The sequence below is a fragment of the Diutina rugosa genome (genome assembly GCF_008704595.1).
Source record: "Diutina rugosa strain CBS 613 chromosome Unknown scaffold4_size502443, whole genome shotgun sequence".
NCBI classification, from domain to species: Eukaryota; Fungi; Ascomycota; class Pichiomycetes; order Serinales; family Debaryomycetaceae; genus Diutina; species Diutina rugosa.
This window is the reverse complement of record NW_022995100.1, coordinates 236,332-256,263: the sequence shown is the minus strand read 5'-3', so window position 1 is coordinate 256,263 and position 19,932 is coordinate 236,332. Positions and strand designations below refer to the sequence as shown.

Here is a 19,932-nt window from a genome sequence, read left to right as displayed (position 1 = left end):
TTTGAGGATCATCGCAATATCAGATGCGTTCATATGGACTTCGAAATCGTTGAACATGAGACTGAGGCTCCCCAAGAGCCTGTGATTCCTAAGGAACCGTCGGCACACACCACGGGATTCCCGTCAGCAGCGAATTTCAACCTGAAGCGGTCGAGATGGTCGCGAGCTCAATCACAGGCACTCAAGCCACAGCTGGCGGCTAAACCCCAACTGGAAGCGGAGAAGATTCATCAAGAGAACATCGATCGTATTTCCAACATGACCCAAGAGGAAGTTACCAAAGAGAAGGAAGATCTTCTACGTGAACTTGATCCGAAGTTAATTCAGGCCCTTTTGAAGCGTACTGAAAACCGCGTGAATGAACTAGCTGAGAAGCCCGAAACCGCTTGGAATGGGAGTGTCCGTACCAACAATGGTCTTCAAGAATTGAGTTCGCTCGATGCTAAGGACGTTGATCGTGCCTTGGGGGTGAAAGAGCTCCCTGCTGAATTACAATCAGGTTCATCAGCATCGAACCAGTCGTCTTCACAAAAAAAAGTGAAGTTTGACGATGTCGCCACTGTCAATTACGAAGACCTTGATGAAGATATTGAGTTACCAGAGGATGGCTGGGAAGATGTTGAAGACCTACATGAAATGGTACCCAATCTGGTCGCGCCAAAGGACTATCAGCTTGTCGATGAGGATCAGGGGAAGACCACTGTTCACTTCCCACAACCTAAACAAGATGATGATCTTGACATTAATGACCCTGAGTTTTACGACAAACTCCATGAAAAGTACTATCCCAACCTCCCAAAGGAAACGGAAAAGCTTTCGTGGATGACTACGCCCATGCCAGAGAAAATCGCTTCCTCATATGAACTGATTAGTGATATGAGATTCGATTTTAATGGGGATCTTGTCGATTTGGAACAAAGTGGCGAAATCCCTACATACAAAGGTCTTCACCACCACTCAGAAAACCCCCATATGGCGGGCTATACCCTAGGAGAATTGGCTCACTTGGCACGCTCGGTGGTTCCGAGTCAACGAGCTATTGCCATTCGAACTCTAGGACGGATATTGCATAAGTTGGGAAAACACAAGTATAATTTCTTGCCAGTCGAAGATGATAGCAATAATCCTATTCAGCAAGAGATGGTATCGACTTTCGAAGATATGGTTTGGCAAGTGATTGATGAGCTTAGAATCATTGAGTCGTTGACGGAAGCGCTGAAGCTGCCAAACTTGACTGTGAGCAATTACGCCATTGAAGCTCTTTGGCTCTGGAAGGAAGGGCGCCAAGATGAGAAAGAGAATACCGAGAAGAAGGAAACATCATAGATATAAGCACCGTTTCTTCTCTCAGTCAGGGTAAGTTTTAGATTAGCAATCATTTAAGGCGAATAACACATGCATCAACGTTTGAACGATAGCCTAGGCGATTGAGGTCGGAGTTAAAGTCGGACTACAAGATGATAGATGTGCCAAAGACCTCGGTTACGTAGACGGCTGAGTAAGCAAAGCAGTAAAGCAGCTCAACACTCTGATTCATGAAGTCGTGGATCTTGAACTCAAAACGAGCAAAAACAGAACCAAAATGACTTCGAGGCAGTGGCAAGAATCATTCTCCGCATAGAGACACATTGTTCCGTGAATTTGAGAAGCGCTCTCTCGAGGAAAGCTCACGGTCAACTTAAGTTTATGCGTACCAAAAAATTTACTAGTTCATCATCGCGTATATTAGGGGAGTGAGCAGAATACTGGTCACGTGATAGAGTGTATGGGGTGTGCAGGACAACCTACTAAGTAGCACCGTAGGATTCCTCTCTGATTTCAATATAAGGACGCTCCTCGTAGGGATAAGTGGCGATGATGTAGTAGGCGTAGATCACACCGGGGAACCAACCGAGCAAGCACAAGAGAATGGCGATGATGGTTTCGGAACTGCAAAGCCCCCGCTTGATGATGACGGGAATTGGAGGCACTATCGTTAGCATGGAAGACGTGACGATACTGATTAGTACTTACCGAAAAAGCCAATGAATGCGAGGAACCAGTCTTTAGCGTTCATTGGGCTCTAGTTAGGATGAGTTAAATTCTTGAAGGGGGGCCGTTTAGCTTTATATCGAGGGTCGACATTGTGCAGTTTTCATGCGAAGAATACCAGATCACGCATATCGAGAATTGCTATAGTGGCAAAACGGGAACTCCGGACACAATTGCAAAAACCGACGGGTGCCATTGCTTTGGGGTGATTTGGGTAGGTCACGTGTCGTGATATTGAAGTTCTCCGAGGATTTCGTTGAATTCTTAAGTCAGATCTGTACCTGGACGATTTTGGCAATAACCGTGAATTTATCTGGTTGAGGCAGGTGTGCGTAAATTTTTAAAAGTTTGCTTTATGACATGTAACATAGATTATGAATTCTAGTTTCACCCAAATTATAAACTCTCTCAGTCATACTGTTCATTCTATTTGGTACTTTCACGTTGGCGTACACAGTACTACTACGCGCTGCGACTCTCACTCATTGGTACTATCAGCGCCACCTCCCACAATGGCCTCCGTTACTGTCAATGTGACATACGGATACCAATCAAAGAAAATCAGCATACCCAAGAGTTCTACGGTAGGACAATTGGCGTCGCAAGCAGCAACTGCCTTCAATATCAATGGCGATCCATCGTTGGAACATAAAGGCAAACGCCTTGATCCATCACTCCCCCTCAGATTTACCCAGTTAGTGCAGAACTCTACCGTCAAACTCAATGTTGAAGCGACTACTACGCTGACCCCTTCGGCAATTGCTATAAAAATTGCTACACCAGAGTCATCGACTGTCGTCAAAACAACGAATGATGTTACAATTGAAGCAGCGCTTAAGCTCGCTGAAGCCAATCTTCAAACTAGCATCATCAAACCAGGTATCGAGGTGCTGTTAATGAACACAGTTTATCAAGATTTGTCTTTACCATTGAAGCAAGTTTCGGGCTCAGCGACTAATACGGTGATGCGAGTAAGATACCCAGTCTCAAACGTCGATCGTCAAAAGGAGCAACAAGAAGTTGTAGCCAAACAACTAGCGGAACAGCGGGCACGAAACGAAGCTCAGCGAGTGGAAAGAGAACGGCTAGAGGCCGAACGCCAGCGACGGATTTATGAATTGAAGAAGGAGATTCACGAACAACAGACTGAATTACTTGAAAATGATGACGAGATGATGGAGGCGAGAGAAGAGGAGCAGATTGAAAACTACGAAAGCCAACACCCTGTTGAGTCCCGGAAAGATTCTCAGACCAAATCTAAACCTACTACTGCTGACGAGAGCATATCACCACTGGCGCCGATGAAGGACGGCGACCAATTGTACGTCCCTACCAACCAACCCATGCCGATATACGAGAACCCGGAAGAAGACTATACCCTTACTGTGGACAAGGCCAAACTCTACCACAAACTTGTGCAGCAGCTGGGGAAACGTACGCGCCCCACTCAGCACGAGCCAATCCACCCTCGACAGTACTTGATCCGAATTAAATTCCCCGACCGGAATCTCCTTCAGCTCAATTTCGTATCTGATGCTGATAGTGTCAAGTTGGGCCAAATCGTCAAGCGCATAGATGAAGTTATTTTAGATAAGTGGATTGGCAAGTATCATTTGAAGCTCGGCTACCCACCATTCCAGCAAGTACCACTCTCGTTCGACACTAATGGAAGCAGGCTCCACGATCTCCCGCAATTTTTTAGTGGTGAGAGAATTGCTCTTATCTGGGAACCTGCACTGGTAACTATTGGCGTGGCATCCAGCGGGCCATTCTTAAAGGAAGGTGCGATCTCAGATCAACTTTCCACACGAGACCTTCCCGAGGTGAAATCGGAATCCCAAAGAGGAAACTTTGCCGATTCCCAAGAACCACGAGAAACTAAGAGTTCAACCACTCCCACTAGCACTACCAAGTCGAACTCGGGGAAACTGGTGCCTAAGTGGCTTCAAATTGGGAAGAAGTAAGCGGGTAACCCCTTCCGTTTCCAAGGAAAAAGCGTGACGCTCACTGCTTGAGAGCATACACATCCGCTTATCCGAACTGGTCGCAGCTATGTAGTTCTTCAGTATAATTAGTTTAAAGAAGGTACGAAAATGGTACAAGCATGGTCAATTTGATTACAATAGTTCCCACCGGTTGAGCTTTGTTATTGACGATATTGTAACGGATTTCTTCCCTCCTAACCATATCGGTAGTCCGATTCCGGCGCTTATATACACAACCGGCAGCTACGAAGCGCGTGCGGCTAGCCAATTACTGGATTATGATAACCAAATTTGGCCTAGAATCCTCGGCCGGCATTAGGAGCACTGGACGGCAACCAGTGGCGAGTAAATTAAGACTATAAGAATAGCCTCAGTAACCAGGAAACGAAGCCCCGATCAATCGCAAAGGTAGGCAGCAGCCCTTAATCCCTTTAAAAACTAGAATTGTCCTAGATTACACCGCTGTCAATTAGCGGAGCGACACCCACCTTCCCTTCCAGGCGGGGTCCCCTACGTCTGCAGAAGTAATGATTGCCAATAATACCGCAGTCAATAAGTGTAGACCAGCTAAGTTAACAGTGCTTCAGGTATATCTACGGACTTTCATCTCAGATTTAGCTTTAATCGCTATGTATATGAGCGTGTGCAAATTTTTCTGACAAATGTAACTAGGTATGAGTCATTCAAGCTAGTGGTTGCCCCTCACCAACATCTCCTAATCCGTGCAAACTCATGCACTCCGAAAATTTTTTTCACCCGCGCGGGTGCAGTACAAGCCTTCCTTCATTATAAAGTTCTGTAGTCGCGCCGAAAAGTTTTTTTCTTTCTTTTCACTAAGCATCTTTTAATCCTTCAATCTTTCAAAACAAGTTTACCCCAGGTTTACTTCCCGCTGCGTTATATTTTCCCTTCCCCCGCTGGTTTTATTTTGATTGACATTGTCACCATGTGTGCTTAAATCACCTACCCCCCTAAGGTTATAAGATTTAATTTTTTTCCAAAGAAAAAGATTAACAAAGGATTAAAAAGTTTTGTTTACCCCCTCCCCGAAAAGATGCTACTGTAAGATTACCCCCCATTATGATGGACCGGATACGACTCCCCTGAATTTCCCCGTTACTTCCAAAACGACAAAGACTACTACTATTGCTACAATTATTGAAAAGATTGAACCTGAACTTACCCTTACTACAAGAGATACTATTACTACCAAAATGTCTGCCCCTATGTTAGATCCCGTGGCTGAATTTACCACTATCATTGAAACCTTGCCCCAAAAGGACGAATTCAACTTGCCTTTGAACGCTTCGCTCCCGGGTATCAAGTCGGAGCCGGCCGCGTGCCCTCCTTCGACTTCCAGCGAATACACTGTGCCCTCGTCTGTGCTTGAACTGGTTTTCAGCACCACTCTCGATGAGTTTGGCCTGATGCAAGACCACACCCCGATGTTCGACGACCTTGACTTAGCGCTTGACGGTGCCAAGGTCAACGACCAGGAGTGGGTGTCGCTCTTCTCCGACCAACAACAACAACAACCGATCACTGAAGAAGACGTTGACCTGTTGGAAAAGGAAATTGATTTCGCTATCCGTGAGAACGAAATCAAGTTGACTCACGCCGCGGTGGTTGCCCAGCAACCGTCGAAGAGATCTTACTCGTCGGCGTTTGAGTTGACTCCTCAGCCGACCCCGGTGCTTGATTGCCCTAAGAAGGCGCGCACTACGAAGAAGGCTCGTCAAGCTTCGCTTCCTCCGATCGACGTTGACGTCTCGGACCCTGCAGCGTTGAAGCGTGCTAAGAACACCGAAGCTGCTAGACGTTCGCGGGCGAGAAAGTTGGAGAAGATGAATATTCTTGAGAACAAGGTCGACGCCTTAACTAAGGAAAAGACCGTTCTCGAGAACGAAGTCCACCGTCTTCAACAATTGTTGAAGCAAAACGGCATCGGCTTTTAATCACCATTATATGTGAAATCTGAAAAATCTTTTTGTATATTCCTATTAATTGAATGTGTTCCTGAAATATAACTTTAGGCAAAATGTCTCGGAGTAGCGATGGATTTCCATGCCTGACCCGCGGTAAAATGTAATTACCCGATTCTCATTGATCTAACCATCGTATATATCCGTTCTTGTCGAATTATTTTGATTAAACGTCAGTGACAAGGCACGGAACGTACAAAACAATAGCACCTACAAGACCATCTGATGCCGGGTTGGTTTCGATGGCCTCAAGTAAACGGCGTGGCGCCGTTTTTAGACGTTATCAACAGATAAGTGGTGTGCGTTTCATTACGACTAATTTCGCACGAGTCAAATTTCACTCTCCACCTGAACACGGGGGGTCGCACTATGAGCCCCTCTCAACCACCTGTGATTGGCCTAATAAAGCATGTGGGTCGCAGAGAACAAAGGGCTGATTACGCGATAGCCCCATATCGGTGGTAGTGGCAGCAAGCGTCGTGGTATCTACCCCGACAATCGCAAACCTTATGGTCGACGACTTGACTCGTGCCTCCCCACGATTAATTAAGGGGAAGCCCCAGCATGCGGGACCGTCGTGGAGCCGTTTTTTCGGTGGGTCTCGCGCGTGCTGGCGTGACGTGCACCGCCAGCTGGGCATCTCAGTCATCGTGGGTGCGTGGGCCGTGCTGAAAAAGAAATAATTGTTCATTGACAACGCCCTAACGGTTGCTAGCCCTGTCTATTGATAGATAGGGCTCCTTATCATCGGAGTGAAAAAACGATAGACGATTGATGGCGGATGCCATCCAATTGAGTTACGTCGTTTAATCATCGTAGTCGTCTATCGGTAGATATAAACCGGAGGCCCGACGGAGTGCTCGCCCCTGGCTCGCTTTTTCCCGCATACCACAGGCTTCACGGCATTTTCGATAAGTCGAGAGGCAGCCATGCACGATGAGGGAAATTTTTTCTGGAGAAGTTTAAAACCATAGTTTGTGCCGGGTCGACGCTCCATCGATGAATCATTCGGATCTTGAGGGGCTGCTGAAAAAGGTGGAGGAGGACTATGCTGTCACCACCAAGAAAGCTCTGTCAGATGACTCCTACGATCTAGAAGAAAAGGGCATCGATGACCTCCACGAAACCACGGTCAAGGAACTGAAACTCAATATCATCGACCGGATCGCCGCCAAATTGAATGCCGAAACTAAAGGTATCGACCTTATCACCGATGAAGAGAAAACCGACAATTCGCTCTGGGGGGCGGCCCTGATGTGGCTTTCCGCTAACCTCGTCATCGCCACCTACGCCTTGGGGGCATTGGGTATCACCGTGTTTGGCCTTTCCTTCTGGCAATCGGTGCTTGTCATCATCTTCTTCTCGTTCATGGGGGTGGTCCCCGTCGCCTGGTTGTCGATCTTCGGGCCTAAGATGGGGTTGCGGCAAATGGTGCTTTCGAAATTCTTGTTTGGTGACATCACCATGAGAATCTTCCTGGTGATCAATTTGGTCGCCTGTGTCGGGTGGGGTGCGGTGAACATTATGTCGTCGGCGCAATTGTTGAATATGGTGAACAACGGGGCCGTGCCTCCTTGGGCGGCGTGTCTCGTGTTCATTGGGGGTACCATCATGGTGACGTTCTTCGGTTACCACGTGATTCACTTGTACGAAAAGTGGTCATTCATCCCTAATGCCGCCGTGTTCATCGCCATCATCTGTCGTATGGCGATGCTGGGCAACTTCACCTGGGGTGACATGAAAGGTGGTCCCACCACTGCCGGGAACGTGCTTTCTTTCGGTGGTGCCGTGTATGGTTTCGCCACTGGGTGGACCACATACGCCTCTGACTACACCGTCTACCAGCCCCGTAACGCCAATTCCACAAAGATTTTCTTTGCCATTCTCGCCGGTTTGTGGACTCCCATTTTGTTCACGATGATTTTGGGTACCGCCTGTGCCACCGGTACTTTATCCAACACTCGTTGGGCCGAACTTTACAAAACCAAGTCCGTCGGTGGTTTGGTGTATGCTGTTTTGGTTGAGGACTCGTTGCATGGTTTCGGTCAGTTCTTGATGGTGGTGTTGTCGCTTTCGACCATTGCCAACAACATTCCTAACATGTACTCGATTGCCCTTTCGGCGCAAGCCATCCACCCCATTTTCGAAAAAGTCCCCCGTATTTTCTGGACGATTTTCGCGAACTTCGTCACCTTGGCCATTGCCATCCCCGGGTACTACTCGTTCGAAGAGGTAATGGACAATTTTATGAACTTGATTGGTTACTACTTGGCTATCTACCAATCGCTATTTGCTCTGGAACATTTTGTGTGGAACCACAACAAATTCAACTACGAATACTGGCGCTACAAGGACCGCAAGGCGTACCCGTTGGGGCTTGCCGGTACCTTTGGCTTTTGCTGCGGTATTGCCGGTGTCGTCATTGGTATGAACCAAGTGTGGTTCTCCGGCCCGGTTGGTCGCCTCATTGGTGATAACGGGGGTGACGTTGGTTTTGAACTTGGGTTCGCTTTTGCATTTGTCGGGTACAACGCTACCCGCGGGTTCGAAAAGAAATACATTGGTCGTTAACACCATGTTTCTTCGAGCATTTTATTTTGTATATTAGTGTACTATAGCATAATTTAAGGTTGGGTTTATGGAATCAATATTTAGAAATCTGATAACGGCCTGTAGTAAACTTTGGCGACAATCCTCGAGAGTCACCTTCGCTCTCAAGTTGATACGTGAACAAATCCACTAGACTGGATTTTGGTGGCGTTTTATTTACAGTCATTTTGTGCTACGTGGAGTATACAGACTATCTAGTCCAAGTATACCACTAAGTGATCCGTGCCTGATAACCAATAATTCAAGAGAACGCGAATGTCCACTATATAATCTCATCAACCGATGTGTAATTACTATTTACAAGATTGGAGAGCAGTTATTCAAGTTGGGCGAATAACTGGCGGTAGCGGTGGAGTTTGCCTTCGAGACCAAAGTGGAGAAGAGCTTTTCGAAGCTGAGCCACCAACTTCGGATCCAAGCGGTCGTGACTAGTGAAAACGTTTTCACTAGCAATGCCCACAAGTCCTCGCTCTATGTAGTCGTCCACATGCGGCATCAACCACATCAACCGACCTAGATCATTAGAGGCAACGGCTGCGGAAATCATCACTTCGATAATCGGCTGGGTGAAGTAGCGGCGACTAAGCTCGGTGACTGGGTACTTTTTGAGAAGTATAAGATCGTTTTCCAGTTTATGGTTTTCGCCAAAAGCTAATGCAACTTTCCCCAGGTTAGTCATATGCATAACCATTTTGTTGAAAAGAGAGTCAACAAAGCCAAATTCATTCATTTCAATACAGGCCTCCATCGCTTCAACGACGACCTGAGGCTTAACAGCTAACGGTTCGGCATGCTTGAAAAGAATCAGGTCCATGTCAAGTTTACGGTACTCTTTGAACCTCAGGAATCGCAGCTTGGCAATTATCGGACTCAAGTAGGATTTGTCGAGAACACTTTCATGAGCCATGACTTCGTCAAGTCCGAAGAACAGAAGCAATTGCCGAAACGTCAGGGTTTGTTGGCGACGAGCACAGTATTTGATCAATTTTCCCAAACAATCAGGCGACTCAGTCACGATTGGTAGAAATTGACGAGCAGAGACCTGTGAGAACAATTGGATATCATCGGTACTCGCTGCCAAAACGCTAGCATTATCACCGTACGAAAAAAGACATTGATAGGCCATGGTGGCATAGTTTTTCATACCATGTTTGTCAAACTTGCCAATGAGATAGGTGAAAAGTTCGGAAGTAGGGGTGAACTGATGACACTCAACAAGAGCTTTGATAACCTCAGCCAAAAGCGAGAGATGCTGGTGATTTTTTGGGTGGGTTTTGGCGTACTCCTGGTATATTTCGTCAAGTTCGGCGAACTTCGCCGCGGTGGGGGTGGAACAGAAGTCACGGTAGGCTTTACTGTTAGCCTCCATCACTCGTTGACGTTCCATGTTATTGGTGAATGTCGCAAATGCTAGATCGATTTTGGCAAAGTACTCTTGATTGCTCCGTTGGGGCAGACAGAAGTAGATGCCATGACGACTCTGTCGGGGTCCCCGGTGGTCGCTGTCGTCGTAGTTGAGAGCCTGAGCCAGTTTAAAATGGGTGAAATAGGTTCGATAGCTCTTTAGTGAGTTAAAGTACTCTGATGATGCAAACTGGTCCACAAGTGCTTGAGTGGTGATATTCTCTCGAGACATCGTCGATAACTCTTCTCGTATATCACTTTTGAGCAGGGGTAGCTTAAGATGAGCCATGACATCACGATAAAGACCTTCGTCCTTCACTTTGCCCAATAGTATGGCCTGAACATTGAGATCACAGACGAGGGTGGTGATGTACCAGGTGACGAGCATCTCCACCGAGTAGCGAATATCGTGGTGGTAGCAATAATCTTCACCTTCAACGTCGTCAAATGACCGTTCAAGCACATCGCCAAAAAGAGCCTTGCGGTTGTCGTAGTTATCAAGGATCTTGAGCATCGCTTGATGGTGATGGGTATAGTTCTCGGTGAGTTGTTGGTGGAGATCGAGGTCTTTCTGGCGCCGATCGACCTGGGCCTGCCATCTTCGTCGGGTAATGGCCTTGGTTGCCTCCTTCGTCGGAGCGTGCCGAAGCTGCACTCGTCGCACGGCGTGCCTTAGCATCGATGGCTCGCACTCTTGTGGTAGGGTTTGGTGGTGGTGCGACAAACGGCTCTGGTAGTGTGATCACAGTTGGTAGGCATTCACGCCACTGACACAGTAATCAATTATTTAGAAATAGTATGTAGCCTAGAGATTGATTTATGATACCTGGGATGGGTCTCACTTTCGAATACGGCCGCCCACAGTCGCTGAGGGGAAGAGAGAGTTCCCCAGGATCGAGCACTGCGAGCGGGGGGTAATTTTTCGCCCACGAAAAACTTGCGCCTACGTGTATCCATGAAGTTCACTAGCGTGTTGGCCAGTTTGTTGGCGGTGGCGTGTGCCGCCCAGCCCGAAGCGGAAAACGCTCCCCAGGACGTCGGCGAGACCATTGACCTCGACATTTCCTACTCGATCGCCGCCTACCCCACCGCGCAGCCGCAAGAGTTGTTGACGGTGTACAACGGCGACGACCACTACTTGACCTATAAGGTCGTCAACGAAGACGACCGTGACATCACCATCATCGGTGTCGGCGGGGTGTTGTTGGACCCCATGACCGGCAAGGCTAAGGTCAACTTGACCTCGGGCGAAGTTGGTCCTCACGCCCTCTCCAGAGGCGACAACGTCACCTTCACTCAACACATCCCCTTCAACGTGCTCACCGACAACTACGCGTTGACTCCCCAGCTTTTCCTCGTGGTAGGCGACGAAATTAAGATGTTGCCGTTGCGTCCTCAATTGATCACCGTGGTCGACGAGCCGATCTCGTTGTTCAACCCTAAGTTGCTTTTCCTTGAATTTGTGTTGGGCTTGACTTTGGCGGGTGTTGGCTACGTCATCTGGGACTTGTGGGGCCGCGCCTACTTCCGTGGTACCCCTACTGTCACCAAGAAGCAGGCGAGATCGGCGGCTAAGCAAGGTGCTGCTGCTCACACCACCGGTGCGCAAAAGTACGACGAGTCGTGGTTGCCTGACTCCTACAAGAAGAAGTCGAAGAAGGCGTAATTGGCGTGTAGATTTAATTGACATAACAATGATAATTGAAATTTTGAAGTGTTGATGAGGAGAGGTCAATTTCTAGAATTTGCCCATCCATGACGCAATTGGCAACCAAGTAGTCTGACTATGGCAATTAGTTATAGTTAGCCATGTTTGTGGCATTGGTTAGCGCGGCTGATTACGAGCACTCACGCGATGGAACCTTAGCCAACTCCGCGAATAGATAAGCGGGCTCGTAACTGACACAAACATGGGGCACCCTTGTCGAGATATTTAGCTATAATGTCCATCAAATTAGTCAGGTAGCAAGAGGAATTTGTGATTCACGAGAATATTGGAACTCGATAATTTTGGGGTAATTCTATAATCGATTTTCGTTGTGACATCATAGCTCGTTCACTGAGCCTTAGTCTCGATCAAATCAAAGCAAGTTCAATTTCTTTGGTAGAATGTCTTCATACGCTAGGCTAAATTTTAATACTTCCCATTAAACTGCTTTTATCACTAGCCTAGAGGTGATCAAATCGCGTGGTTCGTGTAACCGCCTGCAGGACGTCAACTTGTGGAGGCTTGACATAACCGCGTACCCCCCGTCTAACCAAACGCACGCTCCATGGCTCGTGATACGATCGGCCTGCGGGCAAAGGGACAGACGTCGTTGTTTAAGAAACGGCGGAAAGCCCAGGATACCCAGCTGAAGCTATTCTCCGCATCTCAGGAGCTGGAAACCCCGCCGCAGAAACAACAATCCCCGAGATCAACTCAGCCAATTCACCAGAGTTTACTTCAACCAACACCGAAGCTATCTCCCGATAGCGATATCAACCTGCTGGACTTGTTCCGGCCTCATTCGGCTCCGTTGGACACCCCATCAAAGGCGACCAACGTAAAGCCGCCACGAGTGGTTACACTGTTCGAGGATATCACACCAAAGAAAACTACTGCCACTAAGGATGACCGAGCCGAGTCGGAGCCGGCTGTAACAAATGATATTGATGAGTCATTCAATGAAGAACCATTGCCTAAAGCGAAGCCCACCATCAGTTTGAAATCGATCGCTCAGCAGAGAGCGAAAGCAACCAAACGACGGACATTGAGGGTGACATCATCGCTGACCAGTACAGCTAATGACCGAGCATTTATTGAGAGGCTATCACACTCATCAAACAATCCCTCTGTCGAGGAAAATATGCGATTACTTGATATCGCTACTGACACCCTGAGGCTGATATCTAATTCCCTACGAACTAGAGCCCTTTCGCTTGCACAGACTCGAGAGGAACTTAACGATAGCTATGTGCTCAAGTTGATTGGCGTGGTACGATCTGAACGTGATTTACCGGGGCTGGACCCTAGTTCACCGTTCATCCCATATGAAGTACAAATCACCTGTTTAGAGTGGTTGCTTGACAATCTTAACGTGTTTCCCAACAATGGCATTCCCGCACTCACACGGTGTATCCCGATCTTATTTCAATTGATGAATTTTGAATACCCCCGTCACCTCATCGCAGAGCTCATCGTTGTTGCTCTTGTAGGGGGGAAATCATACCAAAAATGGTACTATACGTTTTTCCGTCGCCAATTTGAGGCTCATGCTGAGGATTTCTACATTGGCGCCGTGTTCAACATCGTGAGAGGCTTAGCTGAAGAAACCCCACCGGGGTTACCCTACCCGTCTCCAAAGATAACCTGGCGGGCTACCACCATCCAATTAGATCAAGTTTACGAGGAGATTGACGATATCCACGCTCGTGGGCGAAAAGGTGCCCTGGCGGGTCTCAATGGCACCGACTTAATTTCTCGATGGTTCACTGCTGATGCCGATGCGGTAGTACATCGGCTTATGGACCCCGCGTCCTACACTGATGCCACCCCGGCGTACGTTGCGTTGAAGCTTGCGCTGAGTCCCTCATTCGTCAATGTGTTTGACTACATCGTGTCGCTTCATTTGGCTAATCCCGCCACCAAACCAGCGACACTCTGTATGATTGAGTACGTGATTCGGGCTAGTGGCATCTCTCCGAGTAAGCCTATCGTCAAAGCCATCACTACCAATCGGCACTGGAGCATGTTTACGATTTTGAGTGAAACTGATGTGGTTAGTGTGAATTGCGATCAGCAGCCGCAACGGTACGCTGCCGCTCTTATGCGGTGGCTCGTGGTCAACGGCGACAACGCTACGGTGGCGACGCGGCTTGTGGAAGTGTGCCAGCACGACGGAGAGGCGGAACTTACGATGATGCGGCTTATATCCGGAGTGTCCAGTCCCCAGATTGCCCTGCACTTGACACTTCCAAAACTTGCGTGCTACTTAGTCAGCACCGACCCGTTGGTAGTGTCGCTGGTGTGCCACTTTCTCCAGCAGTTTAAAAGAGACCCTAATCAACGAGGCCATGTGGAGACGGCGGTTAAATGGCTCTGGCGTAACCAGTCTAACTCGATTTCCTTTTTGAGCAGTAAGCTCCTCGATCAGCTCGATAAGCTCCACGTCTTCGACGAGGTCGAGGGACTCACCCCGACGACGATGGGCCACTTCTACTTCCACCCGGGGTTTCTGCTGCTTATTTCCAGTGCGTTTCTGGCGTCGACGCAGGGTCCTTCGACGGTGCCCGAGGCATTAACGGCGCCGCAATCCTGCGGGTGTGAGCGAAGCGACCAGCTTTGCGCCCACTGGCTTGCCGGCATCGACAAGGAAGGGTTTCACGGCATCGCGGGCTTTTTGTTCAGCCTGCTGAAACTGCTCAATCGAGAAGAGCGGGCGGCGTATGCCAAGACTTGAAGCAAGCGCCGAACAATAGGTCCGGTGCGGCCGAAGCCTCGCCAGCCTTCAATATCCGCGAAAGCCCGTGGCTTTTTTCGCAGGCTTTTGTGAGGCGTAACTTAACCTTTCGCCAGGGCTGCTTAACCAAGGCATAGTCGCGGCGTCGTTCCAAACAGTTAGTTTTGCGCTTGATCACCAGTGTGATCACAGCGGCCCCATCTGTATGATATTGGATGTTACCGCCTCCCGACGTTGAGAACGAGGCCACCGAACAGGCCCAGGAGCGAACAACGCGGCTCACTCATGGCCAGGTGGCGGGGCTCAACCGCCAGCTCGCCCCCGTGGTCTTCCACATGAAGACGCCCCATCTGGCGGAATTGGCGCCGTTGATGTTGACCCACACCATCGCCGCCCCGGTGGTCGCCATTTCCAACATCCGAAAGCATCCGGGCGACCGTTTCTTCTACACCTGGTTCTGCATCCTGACCTACATCCCTATCTTGGCCGCGTGCATCGGACCAGTGGCTAACATGCTCTCGATCGTCGCCCTTATCGAACGGTGGCGCTCGGTGACCGCCGAGTCATCGGACGAGCACGACCATCCCAGCGAAATCTCCGATGAGTGGCGGGTGATGGTGCTTAATGCGGTGCTGTTGGCCTCGGGGGTCGTCGGCAATATCGCCTTCTTTGGGAACTTTACCGGCCGGTTGCGCTACTCCATCGCCATCTTGACGTCAATCTTCTGTTGGTACGCGTCTAGCGGGTTGCTTTTAGCGGCGATCTTCGTTACTCGCGGCACGTTCACCCCGCAACTTGTGCCTCTGGAAGGATTCTACACTGCCTGTTTCACCTGCGGGTTCTACTTTTTGAACGGGGTGTTGTTGCTGGTCAACTACTTCGGGGCAGTGATCAAAATGTATCCCTTTGGTCTCAATCTCAACAGCAAGCAGCGCACGCTTATGGTGTTCACAATTTCGTTCTGTGTGTGGTGTATGGTGGGGTGTCTATCGATGCGAAAGCTTATAGGCGATATCACTTACTCACTGGCGTTGTACTACTGCCTTGTACTGTACTTCACCATCGGGCTTGGTGACATCACTGCCCACAACGATGGCGGTAAGGCGGTGGCGTTACTCCTTCTGTTAGGCGGTACGTTGCTTTTAGCGTTGATCGTCACCAATATCCGCCTGGTGGTAATGCTGATTGCTGGCCCTACCCTCTCGTGGGACGGAGCCGAGCGGCGGCGACGGCGTACTGTGAAGAAGTACGAGGAAAAGCACATCGAGGTGACGTTTGACTCATCGTACCACAAGATGCGGCGCATCCAACGGAAGCTGGACTTGAGTCTGCTTCGCCAAACGTTGATCACCGAACTATGCGTGTTCTGTGTGTTTTGGTTTGTCGGGGCTACCGTGTTCTATACCGTGGAAGACTGGGACTACTTCACCGGTATATACTTCTGCTTCTTGTGTCTTTTGACCATTGGCTACGGTGACTACGCCCCCAAATCTAACCTTGGCCGCGTGTTTTTCTGTGTATGGACCATAGCGGCGGTGCCGATGATGACGATCATTATCAGTAATATGGGCGACAAGCTCTACCTGTGGCTGGACTTCTTCACCCAGGCGTTCCGCCGGGTGTGGTGGGGGAAGATGCAGCGGAAGAAACCCAAGGTTCAGGGAGAGCAGCCGGTGTGGGAACTGGCGCTGGAACTGGACCTGGACCTGGACCTGGACCTGGACCTGGAGCAGGAGATGGCCCTGCACCGGGGTCAGGAGGTCGGCGCCGACGACGAAATGAGACGCAATTCCAGTGATACCATCTCGGTCCACCTGCCGGAACCGGAGCCGGACAAACCGTTGTGGCCGTTGGAAAACCCCCCTAGCTCTGGTGATAGCGCGGGAAGCGTTGAGGAATCCAAGGAAACTCACCTGTTGGAAACGCCGAAGAAGTTGAGCTATACGAAAGAATGGCGCCGGATCTGCGAGGTGTTGCAAAAGCGTATTCGCCAACAGCTGGAGCAGCAGCGACAATTGCTTGAGTACATTGCCGCGTTGACGCCCCTTATTCGTGACCTGGCGGACCACCCCGATAAACGCTACAGTCTTGAAGCGTGGCATAAGCTTTTCCGAGCCGTGCAACTGCCGGGGTTTCTCGCTGATGAGGTGAAGGACATTCCGGTGTACGAAGAGGATCCCTGGATGTGGCTTGGCGAGCGGTCACCGCTCCGGGTGCCTATCAGAGAACCCAACTTCATGATGATGAAGCTTTACTCGAAGATCGAGCTCGACTTAGTGGCAATGCAAAGATTCTGGCTGCACGAAGATCAGAAGCTTACGGACTATCTCAACCGTATTCAGGATATGGCCGATGAACAAGATGCTAAGCGGATTCATCGCATGCAGAGACGGCATCGCAGAGGTCACAATCGTCGGGTACGTCGTCGTCCCGGCATACTGCCTCGTCCTAGCAGATCGCGGTCGAAATCACAGTTACTGTCATCATCAGAGTCAAATATATCACCATTCTCACCGAAGACGTGGCCGAAGCCGCCGTTGTTCAAATTGATTACTCGCACCTTAACTGAGAAGAAAGAAATGGAGAATGAGAAGGAAGGAGAGAAAAGATTATAGCGTCAGACAAACGATACCCCAGTGGCGCAATCTCCAAACACATGATTATCTATTTAATAGACTCTTCAATATATCCTTCCTACTATATTGACGTAGTGCCCTTGCCGTAGACTAGGCATAATAGGTCAATATTGTTCATACACTATCTTTAGTTATCTTTCCTACTTCAAAACCGGTTAGAGTATATTTTTGGCCTTAAAACGCCGAGTGCACAATTCGTCAGCGGGGGGTACCAGTCATACCGCAAAGTTTAATATAGAACACTTGTGCACATTGATAACAATATATCAACCATCACTGATAGCATTGTTTATCGTACTTCGCACGTGACCCACGTTGTCTAAGATCGTCACTCGCATATTCACAATCTCCCCATAATCACCAAACCATGTCCGATCCCATCGTCGTCGACGTAGGGCCGGTACAGGTTCGTCTTTCGCAGTTAAGATACTTCACCTACACCATAATCGGGGTGGGTCTCCTTTGGCCCTGGAACTGCTTCCTTTCCGCCGCGGGCTTCTACGGCCACCGCCTCGACGACGCGCCGTTTTTGGCCAAGATATACTCGAGCACGATGATGCTGGTGCTGACGGTGACGCTGACGATTGCCAACGTGGTGTTAGCCCGCAAGCAGCGCGGAGCCAACTACGATAAGCGGATTAAAGTGGGGTTCGCCATTACTACTGTTGTATTTGTGATAATGGCCCTCACGTGTGTGATTCCTGCCGCAATCAGAATGGCCAGTCCTCTCTTTTTTGTCGGGCTTATGGTGATGGTGTGGTTGCTGGCAGTGGCCACGGCGATGTCGCAGAACGGGACGATGGCCACCGCTAATGTACTCGGTCCCATTTACGCCAATGCGGTGATGGTGGGTCAGGCAGTGGCCGGTGTATTACCGGCTACGGCTCTCATTTTGTCCATTTTCATTACGGGAGCGCATAAACAACCCGCTGGTGGTGACGACCGTGATTTTGGAGTGTTCCTCTACTATTTGACGGCGCTGGTGATTGCGGTGGCGGCGGTGGCGCTTTTAGTGTACTGCCAACGCCATGGCGACCACGAGATGTACCAGAGACTTACGGCGATGGTAGAAGGCGACGATATTGAGGACTCTACCGTGGTGGAAGAGCCCCAGGTGGAAGTACCATTCTCAGTACTTTGGGCGAGACTCCACTACATCGTATTGGCAATTTTCTTTACGTTTGCCGTGACCTTAGCATTCCCCGTGTTTGCCCTGTCAGTCACGCTGGTTCGCCCGGAGCCACGTCTGTTTTTATATACCGACCAAGTGTTTATTCCCTTTGTGTTTTTCATGTGGAACATTGGCGATTTGGCCGGGAGAGTGCTCTGTGGCTACCCGCGCGCCCGTATGCTTATCACCGATCCCAAGTTGCTCTTCTGGTACTCTTTAGCCCGGTTTGGCTTTATCCCGTTGTTCTTCACTGCCAACTTGAACGGTGCCGGCGCCGTGATCAAACTGGACTGGTGGTATTTGTTGCTCCAATTTCTTTTCGGGTTGAGTAATGGTCAATTGGCCACGCTGAGTTTCATGGTGGTGGGTGATCACTGTAAGAGTGAAGAGGAAAAGGAAGCTGCGGGTGGTTTCACGACGATTTTCTTGAGTGTGGGGTTAATGGTGGGTTCCCTTCTCTCCTACTTGTTGGTGTGGATGATCCAATGAATCGTGGCATGATGAAAGTTAATATAGCATGAAATAGACACATCAATACATAATAACCGGTGAAGAAAGTGATTTCTGAGAATGATTGTCTAGATTTAACAAATAACCATACGTTTGTTTCTAAACCTGAACACCACGTGTTGATTGCTTGAATCTGAAAATGGAACGGCAGCACCGCTTCTCAGCCTCACCGCCACTGTGTCATGACCTTTCTCGTATTCATTCGTTAATTCCAGGGGCCCATTTCCGACCTCTCACTACGGCCCTCCCTCACCCCCTCCAAGGGGAACCAATTCACAGATCAGCAATACTGGGAATAATTCAACATATTGTTCTATGGTAGTACACCTCTACATCACAATATTCCAACCTCCACTCAAACCGCCCCATATTTGATCCATGATCACAGAACGGGGCTGTGGTCTAGAACCAGGCGCCGCACTCCGAGGTAGGGCCATGACCCATATCGGTTGCGCGCGGTAGTGTCTAAGCCCTCCACCACACCCCACTTTATTAACCCACTGACCGCTCCCCAATGCCGTTGGACATGGACTCGGTGCTCAGTGCCGGCAAGAAGGCCGGCAAGGGAACCATCAGCTTGCTGAAGAAAGGGTACAACCACGTCCAGGACCGGCGGCGCGGCTACCCTGTGGCGAAGCTGAACATGACCGTCGACACTTCCAGTCCCGGCGCCACTGCTACCACGTCGCTGTACACTCCGACGCCGTTGCCTCAGTCCCAGGCGGTGCCCAGTAACTCCAATTTCGGCATTGTTGACGAGGAACGCAAGCAACAGCTTGCGGCGTTGCCGCCGCCTCCGAGACGGACGGTGGGGGCGTCGGTACCCGACCGTAACGCTCTGGCCAGTCGACCAATTCCTCAGCCAGCAGCTCAGCCAGCAGCGCAACCCGCAGCGCAGCCAGTGGCGGCGCAGCCAGTGGCACAACCGGCGGCTTATGGCCAACCGGCGGCAGAACCGGCTCCCCCCGGCTACGAACAGCACGCTCCTCCGCAGCCGGCTTATCAACAACCAGCGCAGCCTGCTTACCAGCAACCCCCTCAACAGCCAGCGCAACCGGCTTATCAGCAACCACCGCCTCAACCACCGGCCCAACCAGCGTACCAACCACCTCCGCAAGCGCAGCCAGCGTACCAACCACCGCCTCCTCCCCACCGCACGGC

At 49.8% G+C, this 19,932-nt stretch overlaps 10 protein-coding genes across 10 annotated transcripts in view; 9 read left to right on the top strand and 1 right to left on the bottom strand. All coding sequences in view use genetic code 12, as the record gives it.

The window, feature by feature from the left end:
* Window positions 1–33: 33 nt before the first annotated feature.
* DIURU_001621 (uncharacterized protein) lies at window positions 34–1,326 on the top strand (the record flags this gene model as incomplete). The annotated part of the gene is made up of 1 exon (XM_034154185.1): window positions 34–1,326. The coding sequence occupies one exon, from the start codon at window positions 34–36 to the stop codon at window positions 1,324–1,326; it is 1,293 nt and encodes a 430-aa protein (XP_034013579.1).
* Window positions 1,327–2,543: 1,217 nt separating this feature from the next.
* On the top strand, window positions 2,544–3,995 carry DIURU_001620 (uncharacterized protein; the record flags this gene model as incomplete). The annotated part of the gene is made up of 1 exon (XM_034154184.1): window positions 2,544–3,995. The coding sequence occupies one exon, from the start codon at window positions 2,544–2,546 to the stop codon at window positions 3,993–3,995; it is 1,452 nt and encodes a 483-aa protein (XP_034013578.1).
* A 1,235-nt stretch (window positions 3,996–5,230) lies between these two features.
* GCN4 (amino acid starvation-responsive transcription factor) lies at window positions 5,231–5,971 on the top strand (the record flags this gene model as incomplete). The annotated part of the gene is made up of 1 exon (XM_034154182.1): window positions 5,231–5,971. The coding sequence occupies one exon, from the start codon at window positions 5,231–5,233 to the stop codon at window positions 5,969–5,971; it is 741 nt and encodes a 246-aa protein (XP_034013577.1).
* A 1,026-nt stretch (window positions 5,972–6,997) lies between these two features.
* On the top strand, window positions 6,998–8,569 carry FCY21 (purine-cytosine permease; the record flags this gene model as incomplete). The annotated part of the gene is made up of 1 exon (XM_034154181.1): window positions 6,998–8,569. The coding sequence occupies one exon, from the start codon at window positions 6,998–7,000 to the stop codon at window positions 8,567–8,569; it is 1,572 nt and encodes a 523-aa protein (XP_034013576.1).
* A 355-nt stretch (window positions 8,570–8,924) lies between these two features.
* DIURU_001617 (uncharacterized protein) lies at window positions 8,925–10,691 on the bottom strand (the record flags this gene model as incomplete). Its single annotated transcript, XM_034154180.1, has 1 exon — window positions 8,925–10,691. One exon carries the CDS (start codon window positions 10,689–10,691, stop codon window positions 8,925–8,927), a length of 1,767 nt encoding a protein of 588 aa, XP_034013575.1.
* A 276-nt stretch (window positions 10,692–10,967) lies between these two features.
* DIURU_001616 (uncharacterized protein) lies at window positions 10,968–11,678 on the top strand (the record flags this gene model as incomplete). The annotated part of the gene is made up of 1 exon (XM_034154179.1): window positions 10,968–11,678. The coding sequence occupies one exon, from the start codon at window positions 10,968–10,970 to the stop codon at window positions 11,676–11,678; it is 711 nt and encodes a 236-aa protein (XP_034013574.1).
* Window positions 11,679–12,285: 607 nt separating this feature from the next.
* DIURU_001615 (uncharacterized protein) lies at window positions 12,286–14,454 on the top strand (the record flags this gene model as incomplete). Its single annotated transcript, XM_034154178.1, has 1 exon — window positions 12,286–14,454. The coding sequence occupies one exon, from the start codon at window positions 12,286–12,288 to the stop codon at window positions 14,452–14,454; it is 2,169 nt and encodes a 722-aa protein (XP_034013573.1).
* A 215-nt stretch (window positions 14,455–14,669) lies between these two features.
* TOK1 (Tok1p) lies at window positions 14,670–17,069 on the top strand (the record flags this gene model as incomplete). The annotated part of the gene is made up of 1 exon (XM_034154177.1): window positions 14,670–17,069. One exon carries the CDS (start codon window positions 14,670–14,672, stop codon window positions 17,067–17,069), a length of 2,400 nt encoding a protein of 799 aa, XP_034013572.1.
* A 388-nt stretch (window positions 17,070–17,457) lies between these two features.
* DIURU_001613 (nucleoside transmembrane transporter) lies at window positions 17,458–18,750 on the top strand (the record flags this gene model as incomplete). Its single annotated transcript, XM_034154176.1, has 1 exon — window positions 17,458–18,750. One exon carries the CDS (start codon window positions 17,458–17,460, stop codon window positions 18,748–18,750), a length of 1,293 nt encoding a protein of 430 aa, XP_034013571.1.
* A 535-nt stretch (window positions 18,751–19,285) lies between these two features.
* Window positions 19,286–19,932, top strand: part of MUC1 (Muc1p) — a gene marked incomplete at both ends in the record, with an annotated part of 2,595 nt that continues 1,948 nt past the window's right edge. The window contains one exon of the mRNA XM_034154175.1: window positions 19,286–19,932. This exon is cut by the window's right edge and continues 1,948 nt beyond it. Coding sequence (XP_034013570.1) covers window positions 19,286–19,932 — 647 coding nt within the window.